Raw genomic sequence first — 13,605 nt, 5'->3', positions numbered from 1 at the left:
TGATAATGCAATTCGTGTTATTATGAGATGCTTAGAGTTTTGGCATCCTAATCTTCTTTTTGTACGTCGCTTATATACATTATTGAATCATTTAGAAAAGTGATGAATTGTTGCTCTCTAATTATGTCAATGTTTAAATAGAAGTACTTTAGCTTTGTGTCTATTTACATCTCTATTTTTATAAATGAAAAGTCCATCGGCAATTGGCAATTTTATAAATAAAATCTAATTTTATTTATTTATTTATTTATTTTTCTAACTTTGCTGTGATTTTTTTCCAGAAGATTTAATCTATTAAATTGACATTTGTCTTGTAGGATATGCTTTTCACATATATATATATATTTTTTTTTTAAAAAAAAAAAGCTAGAAACCACATTTTTATTTCACTTGACTGATATGACACTGACAATCACCTTTTAGATAAGCCCTCATTTAAAAAAAATAAAATAAAAGAAAAAAAGAAGAAGAGAAAAGGCTGATTGGAAGTGCCAAATCAGTAAATGGGGATAAAAGTGTGGGGTATAACATTACTCTATTTTTTATTCTTTCATGTAATTTTACTAGAAAATGTGCATATGAGAATCGTATACTCAAAAAAATTAATAATTTGATAGACTGAATTGTTGCTATTGAAAATGCATTTATAGATGGATTGCAACAAAGTAAAACTGCGTTCTAGGTTGAGTGTAATGGTGAGGAGTAGAGCATAAATATGTTTCTGACCATTTTGTGTAACTAAGTCACTTAAGTCCATAGAAGAGATTTCTCTAAGTTTTTCAACAAATTTGCAAATAGTCCATAGCGGAAAAAAAATACTCAACTTGTCTTGAAATAAAAATAACCATGATAGTCTTACATGACATTGAAATGCATAAGTTCACATAAATAAAGCATAAGAAAGATAAATTGCTCAACACCAAACAGTTCCCAAAATAGCAAAGCAATGGCAAAATCGTGATGAATAACAAGGCTAGCCATTTTTCCTTCAATGTTGTTCACATTCCAAATTGAAGTATCTCACAATGACTAATTATGAACTTAAAACCAAACCAAAAGATAAATGTTATAATGATCCTTTTTATACATTAGACAATTTTAGATAATCATATCCTATACAAAAAAGCTTAATAGCCAAAAAGTCCACATTGAGCAACTTCCATTCCCATTTTTTCCTTGCACTTGCTATTTTCTTTTTCCGTTGTATGAGTTGTAGGATGGTTCACTCATCTTCATCTACAAACCTTATTACTTTCCATTGCCATACCATTAATGGACAAATTACAAATAGCAGAGCCACTAGCAAGTGCTTGAGAAGGTGGACTATGTTCACAGATCGAACCACTAAATTGCTTCGTTAGTATATGAGCATAATTTTTCAGTGTCATGTAATGATCCACGCTAGTTGAGGCAATTTCTGCTAAAACATGCAAATCTTTGCACAATTCAGAATATCTTTTTGCACTAGGGTTGCGACTACCTGAATTATAACTATTGTTGATTCGTTTATATTTTCGATTCAAGTCCTTCCTCCATTGGTTAAGAAAATATTTTTCTAGCAACAATGTAGCCCCAACTCTAATCAATACGGACATGACATGTTTGTACAAAATTCCTCTTGATTCAAACAAGCAACAACTACAATTTACTTCATATGAAGATACATTGTAGTAAACAAAAAAGCATACATTTTTCGTGTACGCATTATTAATTTGTACCTGTTCAATCACTTGATAGGTACACATTACACATTCTCTTATGATAAGAGAATTACTACAATACATCACCTCTTTAATCTTCTCTTGTACTTCTTTGTACTTTGCGATGGTGTAAAGTTGTTGAAATTTTTTTCTCAAAAGAAAACCTGCTTAGACATGCAACTGTCTCATTAAAAGAAACGAAATCAGCAATACCCTCATTCTCAACCTTTTTACGCAAAGTGTTATCATATTGATCTACAAATTCCTTCAATGTGGATGATGAGAGCACATAACCATAAAAAAAATAAAAAATAAAAAGAAAGAAAAAGCATTCATACTTTCACTCCGTCTCTTACTTATCAAAAAAAAAAAAAAAAATACTTTCACTCCGTTGCGTGGTAGTCATTCCAGCCCAAAATACACATTTTAGATATGTTAGTACCCAAAAAGTACGCTCACTATATAACCCACACAACCATGCATTATCCCTTAGACTATAACAATCAAGTAGACTTCGCCAACTTGCATCAAACTCATCGCATGCCTGAGATTCATACACAACTTCGGAAGGCACTCTTAATGGCATGATACTGTGAATGTGATCCAAATTTTTCTGGAAGTTTTTTCAATATGTGCCATAAACACCATCTATGTCGGGTATTTGGAAAAACTTCATTAATTGCATTATTCATAGTCCTATCTTGATATGTTATAATTGCACTTGGCGATTGTCCATTCATGTAGTTCAACCATGCCTCAAACAACCATACAAATGTTTTTGTATCCTTACTTGATATTAATGCCGCCCCAAAAAGTATTGACTGACCGTGATAATTAACTCCCATAAAATGAGCAAATAGAATCTCATATCTATTAGTTAAGTAGGTTGTGTCAAATGTAACAACATCCCTAAAATCCTCATACGATGTCCTACTTCGTGCATCAGCCCAAATCACATTTTTCAACCTATAATCATCATCACAATCTATGGTAAAGTAGAAATCATGATTAATTGCTTGCGTCCTTTTGAAATAGTCACAAAGAGCTCCAGCGCCTCCTGTGCCAAGCTGAAGATGCCTTGACTTGGCAATAAAATTACGACAATCTTTTTCTCCAAATGCGATGTGCTCATACCTCCCCGCTTCAACTACTAGTGAGTTATAACTCTTGCTCATACTTATTCCAGCTCTATCATTTATTAAAAGCTTTCTCTTCGCAGTAGAGTCCAAATTCTTATTGCATCTAAGGTATCTAGCTTTGCTTGGGCTTAAATCATGATTATGCTTAGAAGATACAATAGTCACATACCACTTTGTATCAACTACCCTTGCATTCAAACAGGCTTTACACCCCGTTCTAGTTGTTTGAAAAGGCTTACTTGAGTTGGCTTCGCTGCTGCCTTCACGTGCACATGATAGGGTGATGTAACACGTATGCCACTTGCATGCTTTCTTTTATTCTTTTGTACCACCCCAAAACCTTGTTGCTTTGCATATGTCGTATAATGAGAAGCAAGTTCATCTTAAGAGTTAAATTAAATATCATTCCTTGCTTAGGTTCCTCCACATTTTCAACTCCATCTATGAGCTTCATATCGTTCTTACAATTGACATCATTATCTTCTGGTACTACATCATATACAATTTCATTTTTAGCTATATCAAAAAACGAATAAAACAAAGTTAAGATGAAACAACTATGAATAATAACATTCACTAATATTTGAAGCAAGATTAAAGCAAGAATGACAGACATTTTTTTTTTTTTATTAATATTATTGTTTCATAATGCATTTTGCTAATTTTCATCTAAATTTGTTCAGGTTGAACATGTGAAAGCTGAGAGGAATCTACCTGCGGAGGTCGATAGCAATTTCATTGTCAAGCTCTATTGTTCCTTCCAAGATGATGAGTATTTATATCTAATTATGGAATATCTACCGGGCGGAGATATGATGACTTTGTTAATGCGCAAAGATACACTGACAGAAGATGAGTTTATGTTGCGGAAACAGTCCTAGCTATTGAGTCCATCCATAAACATAACTATATTTATAGGTACTTTGATGTTTGTCTAGATTGTGTGATGGGAGGCTATCAATATGTTATTTCTGTCATGGTCTTATTGTTTCATACAGCTGATTTCATGTTTACATACTACAGAGATATCAAGCCAGATAACTTGCTGCTTGATAGAGATGGTCACATGAAATTATCAGATTTTGGATTATGCAAACCCCTAGACTGCAGTAATATCGAAGAAAAGGATTTTTCTGTTGGAAACAACCTTAGTGGGGCTCTTCGGAGTGATGGACGCCCTCTGGCACCAAAACGCACACAACAGGAGCAACTTCAGCATTGGCAGAGGAACAAGAGAATGCTTGTAAGTTTGTGACACTGACATCACATGACTGATATGGCTGTTAACCTTAAAGTATTCCCACTATCAATAGCCAAAAAAACATCATTATCTTCGGCATCCTTTTCTTCATTACTGTTACGGGATACTATTCATGTTTATAGTATGCCATAGTTGCAAATCTTGTCTAGAAAGTCTCCAAATTCATCCTTTTTTCAGCGAAATTTGTTTTAGCATTCTTTTTTTGTTTAAATACCTTATTGGCACTTGAGTTTTAAACTTTTTTAAATTTAGTACTTTAATTTTGTTTTGTATCATAAATGATACATGAATTAGGGATAAAAATTCATTTAGTATCTCTGTTAGATTTTCTATCCAAATTTTAACGTCTGGCCACATGTCAACTGCTGATGTTGACATGTGGCACTATATAATAAAAATAAAAAATAAAAATCTTTAAAAAAAGAATTAAAAAAAAATTGAAAAAAAGGAAAAAAAAAAATAAAACAAAAGAAGAGGGGTAGTTGAGCCACCCTCTTGGCCGGTCTGGGGTGGCCGAACCACCCCATGGCAGAAAAAAAAAAAAAAAAATTATTGTTTTGGCCCATGGGGGTGGTTCGGCTACCCCCAATGGCCAAAACTCATCAAAAACATTTGAGGGTTTGCCCTTAGAGTTGCCAAACCACCCCCTAGGGCCACAGGGGTGGTTCAGCCACCCCCAGACCAGCCAACCTAAGGTGGCCGAACCAACCCCAAGGGCCAAAACCTATCAATTCTTTTTCTTTTTCTTTTTTTTCTTTTTCTTTTTTTTTTTCCCTTTGCCATGGGGTGGCCAATGGAGTGGCCAATGGGGTGGTTTGGCCACCTCAGACCAGCCAAGGCGGTGGCTGAGTCACCCCTCGGCCAAAATGGGAGTGTCCGGCCACCCCATGGTAGCCAAGGAAAATGGCTCAGCTACCCTTCTTCTTTTTCTTTCTTTTTTTCAATTTTTCTTTTCATTTTTTTGGAGGTTTCTTGCTCAATATTTCTTGTTAATAAAGTATCACGGAATCCCTTTTATATTTGAGGATCTAGGGCTGAGTGTTACTAAAAAGTTAAGGCAGGAAATCGTATTAACTGTCTTTTTTTTCAATGAATAAATGATCTATATTGAAAATAGAGCAATTGTACAAAATTGTTCAAACCAACAAAACTAAAGAGCAAACTAGCTCAAAACCGAAACAAACCAACAACCAACTGGACAAAAACCAGCAAACAACCAAACTAGCAAACAAACAATTAGAACTATCAGTTACACCAAACAACTAGTATCAATATTCCAGCTATGGCATAAACTAATAGACTCTGTAGTTCTTTTAAAGCACCCTCTTCCCGAAATCCTAGTCCGGACTTCCCAAAAAATGGACTTCAAAATCTGCTCCTCAGTCCGTGGTTGGCCATGATGCTTGATCTCATTCCGGGCACGCCAAATACCATACACAGTAGAGCTCAAAATCAACCGATAGACAATACCCACCATGGACTTAGCTTTCCAATTTTTGCACCCATCCCTGACTATAATTGACCAATCAGAAGGAGGAACCAACGGGGAGCAATGTTGCATACAAACTTTCCATATCCTGTATGTAAAACTGCAGGAAAAAAAGAGATGATCCCTGCTTTCAATAAAATGTCTACAAAAAACACATTTTATATCACCTGTATATCCCCAACACAGCATCCTATCTCCCGTAGTCAATCTATTCTTCATAACAAGCCATAAAATAAAAGCTTGTTTGGGTAAAGCATATGGAAACCAAACCAATGACCCCCAATCCACAATTTCCTTCTTCTTCCTAAGGAAATTCCAAGTGTCAGCACACACATAATATCCCTTCTTTGCTATAGACCAGATTGGTTTATCAGTAATAGCAAGAGGAATTTCAGGAAGTTTGCTTTGAATGGCAACCAACACATCAGACCGAGCTGCCTTCAAGCACCAAGAACCATTCCGAAGAACCGAATCCAATCTAGCATTCAAACTGCTACGAGAATCATAAATGATTCGATACCCAAATTTATCAAATAGAGCACCAAACGGATGCCAACTATCCAACCATAAATGGATATTCTTTCCATCACCAACCTCAAATTTAATAAAACCCCTAGCCATAGCTCTGAGCTTCAACAACTTTCTCCAGCACCAAGAAGAATTTTGGGGGATGCTTACACTCCAAAAGCTTCGACCCTTCAACAAGTAAGCATGAACCCAAGCAACCCAAATGGACCCAGCCCTTGCAAACAAACTCCATATATGCCTCATCATGGAGGAGGAATTCCAGATTTCCAAATTTTTCAAACCCAGACCACCTTCATTCTTAGGAAAACAAAGTTCATCCCAAGCAATTTTAGCTTTTGCCCGGCTACCCTCCTTTCCATTCCACAAAAATTGATTAAACTTCTTGGTGATCTCCTTAATAACCTGTTTAGGAAGAATAAACAAACTAGCCCAGTATACCTGAAGACTATACAGAACTGAATTAAGGAGCTGCAGTCTACCGGCAAAAGAGAGATTCTTGGAGGTCCAAGAATTTATCCTCTTAACAATTTTGTCTAGAAGAATTCTACAATCAGAAACAGAAAGTCTAGATGAAATTAAGGGCACTCCAAGATATCTAACAGGAAGCTGACCCTCCTTCATTCCCAGCTCAGTTAACAAAACCTCCTTCCTCCTAACAGAAATTCCAGCACAGAAAATGGAACTCTTATCTGGGTTAGCATGCAAACCGGATAACATCTCAAATTCCTCAAGGGCAGCCTTAAGAATAGAGATAGAATGAGTACTAGCATCAGAAAAGATTAACAGATCGTCTGCAAAACATAGGTGAGTGATCCTCAACCGAGCACACCTATGATGAAAACCAAAACCAGAACCATCCCGGGTATACTCTGCCATTAATCTAGAAAAAACCTCCATAGCAATCACAAAAAGATAAGGGGACAAGGGGTCCCCTTGTCTCAACCCCTTCTCACCTTTAAAATAACCCACAAGAGAACCATTCACAGAAACAGAGAACCGAGGTGAAGTTATACAAACCTTGATCCAATTGATGAATCTCGCAGGAAATCCAAAACAAATTAAACATTGTATAATAAAGGACCAATTTACTGAATCGTATGCTTTCATAATATCCACCTTCATAGTGCACCGTGCTGTTCCAGCCTTCCTATGATAATCCCGAACCAACTCTTGAGCCAAAAGCACATTTTCTGCAATACTCCTTCCCGGAATGAAAGCTGATTGATTCTTGCCTATCAAACCATCCATAACAGAAAGCATCCTATTAGATAGGATCTTGGTAATACATTTGTAAATGACATTGCAACAAGCAACGGGCCGAAACTCCCCCATAACAGAGGGGTTTGGTTTCTTAGGGACTAAAGTCAGTATTGTTGCATTTACCTCTTTTAAGAGACATCCAGACACAAAAAAATTCTTGATAGCAGCAACCACATCCCCCCCAACAACCGGCCAAGCAGCTTTAAAGAAATCAGAAGTATATCCATCAGGGCCAGGGGCCTTGTTGGCTTTCATACTAAAAATAGTCTCCTTAATCTCTTCAACTGTAACATCTCTTTCCAGCATAAGACAATTTTCAACTGAAATGATAGGGGAAATAAGTTGTTGAATCCGAGCTGCATGCTCTTTTGTAAACACCATGTGAGTGGTGCCTAAAAGGTTTTTATAAAACCGTTCTGCTATACCCTTTATACCATCAATATCATCCACTTTATTCCCTTGTTCATCAAAGAGAAAAGATATAGAATTTCTAGCTTGTCTACCTTTAATGACCCTATGAAAATAGGCAGAATTTTGATCTCCCAATTGCAACCATTGATTTCGGGCCTTTTGCTTCAAGAAAGCTTCTTCTGCCTTTGTAATGGAAACATAGGCATGGAGACACTCTCTTTCTTTCAGTAAAGAAGCCGCACTTCCATGAGAATCCAAAACTTCATATTGTGCCATATCCAGCCTGCCTCTAGCTTGAACAATTCTAGATTTAAGATCACCATAGCAAGCAGCAGTCTTTTCTTTCAAAACAGCTTTAAAAGATTTAAGTTTCTTACAAAGCTTATACATAGGCACCCCAGTAACGTCTTGAGCCCAACAGTCAATAAGCCAACCCATAAACCCATCATTTTCCAACCAATAGTTAAAAAACTTGAAAGGCTTTGGCCCAGAACTAACCAAAAGACCCTACAGAAATAATAGCTGGAGAATGGTCTGAAACTCCACATGGAAGGAAATCAACCATGGTTCTACCAAAAGTGCAAAGCCATTCCTCATTGACAAGAACTCTATCCAACTTTCTAGCAACAAATCCAGCCCCTTCACTCTTATTATTCCAAGTGAAAAAACAACCACTGAAATTCAAATCCATCACCTCCAGATTATTCAACCAATCATCAAACTCAATCTCATAGGGTTTAAGACTATCCGAGCCCCATTTTTCATTCAGATTTCTAACCACATTAAAATCTCCACACAGAATCCAAGGCTGAGAAGCAACTTTCAATTTAACAGAAGAAAGCTCCTGCCACAATGATCTCCTATCCAAAGGCTTATTATCAGCATAGATAAAAGACTGACACCAACTAAAATTCCTCTTAACAGCAGTGACAAGACAAGTAATACTTTGAGCACTTTTCTCAATAACTGTCACAGCAAAATCCTCCTTATTCCATCCAATCCAAATACGACCAAGAAAATTCTTATCATAGTTAAAACAAAAGTCCCAACCAATGAGCATATTAGCAACAATAGAATCAGCCTTAACCTCCTTCACCCGAGTCTCAATCAAACAAACCAAACCAATCTTTTTCTCTCTAATCATTCTCTGAACCTCACTTTGTTTGGAGGGGTGGTTCAAGCCCCTTATATTCCAGACTAGTAGGTTCATGAATGAGAAGAATCCCTCATTCCCAACTCAGCCCCATCTTCCATTATCTCTTTCCCTTTTCCAACTGCCAAAGAAGGTCCAGGATCCACCATTTCATCCAAATTTAATTGAAGAGCCTCATTTGACTTCCTAATCTCCTTATCATCAAATTTCAACCCCTCGGCTCTTGCAAGCAATTGGAAAGAATTTGCCCAATGAACACTATTATCTACAGCAATAGGACGATTCTTAGGAGTTTTCTTAGCACGATTCACTACAGTCCACTTCTCCACACTAGAAGGACCCAACCTGTCAGCTCCACCAAAACTCTCCTTGTCAGAGGCCTTTTTCACAATAGTCTCTTTTTTACGAGGAACCCAGATGGCCTTCTCAGTTTTCAGACAAGTATGGGTAGCATGCCCAAAAAGACTGCATTTCTTGCACTTTATTGGCAGCCATGGATATTCAACACCTATTTTTATAACTTCCTCATCAAGACCAATTACATCAATCTCCTTTGGAAATTCAGCAGAAACATCAACCTCAACTAGAACACGAGCAAATCCTAATCTTCGTTGCTCCTCAGTTACAGAGTCAGCACATATAGGATTACCCACTCCACTAGCTATATTACTCAAACAAGTAGCATTCCAATATTCCATAGGCAAGTTATGGAACAGAGGATAGAGACAGATTGAGTAGTTGCATACCTGGACCCCATCTACGAAGGATGAGGGGTCTATTTGCAATGTGCCATATCTTCTCTTCAAGAACAGCATCTCTGGATGCTTCATCTCCAAATCGAAACAAGTAAAGCCCATTATCCAACAGAAATACCTCCACTGGTCCATGTGCTTCCCAAAGATGATCAACAGCCTTCTTTACCACAAAAAATGGTAATGGCTTTTCAAAAAATTGGCCAATAAGAGCATTAGACCATTTCTGAATCCCCTCTTCAATAGCTTCCTTTGGAGGTCTCACAACAACCCTCCCATTCAGACGAGACAGAGCACAGTAAGTAAGATTTCCAAAAGATTTCTCATTCTTGAAAAGTTGTCGCCAATCTTGCTTTTCACTCTTTTCAATTTTCTTCCCATCACCTCCATTTTCCACCAGATTGGAAAATCGTATTAACTGTCAATCGTGCAGTTCCTTTTTGCTCTAATTGTGTGAGGGCTAGCATCATTGTAGCTTCTTTACCATTTGCTTGTCATAAATTCTGCTACTATGGTAGCTTCTTTACCATTTGAAACGCGTATAGGTTCAGGGAAAGATCTCCTGAGTATTAGGTAGCTGTCATTAAACCGGGTAGTCTCTGTGAGATAGGCACAGTAGCAGAAAGTGTAGCCAGAAAGGCCTTTTCAATAGCGGCATCCAAAATATGAACCCAATTCATTAACTCAGGATAGAAATGTACAACCAAAGGAAAGAGGCCTTCAGAAAAAGGAATAAAAAAAAAAAAAGGCCAAAAAAAAAAAAAAAAAAAAAAAAGTAAGAAAGAAAAGAAAAAGAACAATTGTAGTCTCATTTTTTTTTAATATATATATTTATGGGAAAAATGCAAAATTTGTCTGTGTGGTTGGCCTAAATTACAAATCGTTCTTAGCTGTATAAAAAATAATTTAAAGGTCCTCAAGGTAGGCCAAAATAACAATTTAGTCCCTGTAATCAAATTATGTCAAAGCACTTGATGGATTCCCAAACATTTGACGGATTCCGTTAGTGTGCCACGTCAGGACTAATAAAATGATGACATGTATTACTCTTAATAATAATAAAAAAACATAAATATATAAAAGTATAAACTGAAAAAAATTATTATAATTTTTATTTTTTAAAAAAGAAAAAAGAAACGGCAGCCACCCCTTGGGGGAGGGGGTGGCTAGCAGTAACTTCTAGCCACCCTTTTTTCTTTTTTTCTTTTTTTTTTTTTTAAAAAAAAATTCAAATTTTTTTAGTTCTATATATTGATATTTTTTAAAATTGAGTGACACGTGTCATCATTTTATTAGTGCCGACGTGACATACTAACGAAATCCGTCGAGTGTTTTGACATTATTTGACTGCAGAGACTAAATTGTTATTTTGGCTTACTTCGAGAACTTCTGAATTATTTTTTATACTGCAGGGAACGATTTGTAATTTAGACCAACCATATGGATTGATTTTGCATTTATCCCTATATTTATTGTGGGCAGTAATCCAGTGGGCTCTTATACAATTGATTTTGTTTCTCAAAAATATTTGGAGATCTGTATGGAGGCACTAAAATGAAGAAAAGTTAGTTGGGAGGGATTGTTTTACCCCTGATTGATAATTTTCCATATTGTTTAGAAAGGTCTGGAAATTAAATTGTTTGGTACATCTTTACAAACCAAAATTTTGGTGCTCAGCAGTTTCTCTTGAAAATTGTGTGGATGGCATGGAGCCATGGACCTCAGTAGGAATCTGTCCCTTGTTTAACGCTCCTACTATAATCTGCTTTGTGTTTCCAAATTGTGCCTTAAAAGATCCAATCAAGACAACCCACTGCCACCATACATCTATTTGAAATCTGCCATTCCTGCCATCATACGTTTTGTAGTGACTACGTTTAAATTCTCTCTTTAAAATTTGAATTGCTAATTAATTAATTGACTTGCTGCACCTGGTTATCTTTAGGCTCATCCGTGGTTCAAAGGCATTGAATGGGACAAATTGTATCATATGAAAGCTGCATTTATTCCCGAGGTCAATGATGAATTGGATACTCCAAATTTTGAGAAGTTTGAAGAGGTCATTCATTTTTTTATTTTTTTTCTTAAATGTATGAAAGTACAGACCTATTTGAGGCATTTTGTTGCTAACCTTGTTGTTTCTTGTGATTGGTTGATGATGCTGTAGGCTGACAACCAAATCCAAACTTCATCTAAAGCAGGTCCATGGAGAAAGGTTTGTATATATGATTTAGTTGATGCATTCTGGCCTAAACAGATGCAATTATAGTTTCTTCACTAGTGTATTACATATGTGCTTTTGCTGCTCGAGCTCTCTCATAACTAAGCCGGTGTTTGTTTTATCCTCAACTTGGCAAGTATCTGATTGTCCAGAATACCCTTTGGTAATAAGGTCCTGTGTGTAATTTTGGTGCATTTTCCTTTATACGTCATTGCTGTTTGGGCAGCTGATATTACTCTATTGGTAATAGAACCAATGTTCTGTTTGCTTCTTTCAATTCACATTTTTGTATTATTTCTGGTTGTGAAGTTGAGTTTCCTTTCTGGATATAATGGCCAGTACTTTTAGGATGTGTTTGATTGCAAGCTGGTGAGGTCATTTGAAGCAATAGGGTACAGATGGGATGATTAATTTTTCGTCTATTAATGTAGTTTCTTTGGTGCGGTTCTGTCGTTCGTTGTGTTTCTATTTAGAAAGTGAATTGTTTAGTGTTTTCCTTTTCTTCTCTGCAACTGAAATTGTTTAGTGTCTATTAATCCTAAAATTTGATGAGTTTTTCACTTTTTCTTTAGTCAATTGATGCTTCTTGAGGTGCCTTTGATTGATAGTATGTGAGCATTACACATAAGCTGTTCACTATGTGATAGAATCATGCAGTTTAAAATATATATATCTTACTGAAAGAGGGTGGCGTTTATTGCTAATGTTCTCTTGCTGTTTTGTCCTCTGCTGCAGATGTTGTCATCTAAGGATATCAACTTTGTTGGTTACACGTATAAGAACTTTGAAATTGTAAATGATCATCAATTACTCGGAATCGGTATCTACCTGCCTCTCTCTGTGGACACATTTCTATCTAATCTTTTTACTTGAGCTTCCTTATTGGTTATTTCTCTGAATAAGTTGAAGAGTACATAATGCTTTCTTTCTTATTTCTATGTTTAGCCTTCTTTACTGTTTGTATAAGTTATAATGTGTATGTAGTTGTGAAAATTCACATTCTTGGAGATCTGACCAAATCCTCCTTTATCAAGGTTTTGAATTTATGTGACCGACCCAGTGTTGATATGGCTTAACTGAGCTGTGTTGAATTGCACACTGTTTCCTGATTAAAGGCGGGGAAAGAGAGCTATTTGTTGAAAGTTCTTGATAATGCCTTAACCTGCCTCTTTTATACCTCGTGAACATAATTGAAACGTTGGAACCCCAATGGTAGATTGAGTGTATGTTGTGAAAATTGAAACATTGGAAGGGACATTACAAAAAGGATAGTAGTTAGAGAGGGTAAATGAATAGTATTAATTAATTGTTGATAGTGATACCTTTTATCTTATGAATTTGGTATATTATTACAGATGACGAGTCAGCCAAGGCTTTCAGTCAACCTGCTCAGGGGAGCTTTTTGAACCTCTTACCTCCCCAACTTGAAGTCCCTGAGAAGTGAGAAACGGAGTCAATCCAATGAGGTGCACTAATTTTTCTTATAACATCATATTGCCACCAGATGATCCAACAAAAGAGCGTTTTGTTCTTGGCTGAATGGCCTTTGTTTTACTGCTTCCTGCATTTGGTTATTTCAGAGTGAGTTGTTGGGGCGAAGGCCACTCGTTTGGTCTCTGTAAAATATCTTCTGGAAATATATATTCTTTGAAAATCGTGTATTCTTCCTTTATCTCCTTTGTAATGCTGCG

At 36.4% G+C, this 13,605-nt stretch overlaps 2 protein-coding genes across 2 annotated transcripts in view; both read left to right on the top strand.

Annotated features, from left to right (window-relative positions):
* Nucleotides 1-13,605, top strand: part of LOC133873740 (uncharacterized protein At4g14342) — a 41,316-nt gene that overhangs the window by 16,694 nt on the left and 11,017 nt on the right. The gene's annotated exons all lie outside the window — the stretch shown is intronic.
* Nucleotides 11,643-12,796, top strand: LOC133873764 (uncharacterized). Its single transcript, XM_062311522.1, has 3 exons — nucleotides 11,643-11,752; nucleotides 11,861-11,908; nucleotides 12,650-12,796. Exons 1-3 carry the CDS (start codon nucleotides 11,684-11,686, stop codon nucleotides 12,785-12,787), a joined length of 255 nt encoding a protein of 84 aa, XP_062167506.1. The 5' UTR covers nucleotides 11,643-11,683; the 3' UTR covers nucleotides 12,788-12,796.

The sequence above is a fragment of the Alnus glutinosa genome, chromosome 1, assembly GCF_958979055.1.
Source record: "Alnus glutinosa chromosome 1, dhAlnGlut1.1, whole genome shotgun sequence".
Taxonomy (NCBI): Eukaryota; Viridiplantae; Streptophyta; class Magnoliopsida; order Fagales; family Betulaceae; genus Alnus; species Alnus glutinosa.
This window is presented reverse-complemented; position numbering and strand designations above follow the sequence as displayed.

Bases quoted from the DNA above. Each gene is read 5' to 3' on its own strand.
- LOC133873764 (XM_062311522.1), top strand. From the start codon at position 11,684: ATGAAAGCTGCATTTATTCCCGAGGTCAATGATGAATTGGATACTCCA. The intron at 11,753-11,860 runs GTCATTCATTTT...ATGATGCTGTAG, and splicing joins ATTTTGAGAAGTTTGAAGAG to GCTGACAACCAAATCCAAAC. The intron at 11,909-12,649 runs GTTTGTATATAT...CCTCTGCTGCAG, and splicing joins AAGCAGGTCCATGGAGAAAG to ATGTTGTCATCTAAGGATAT.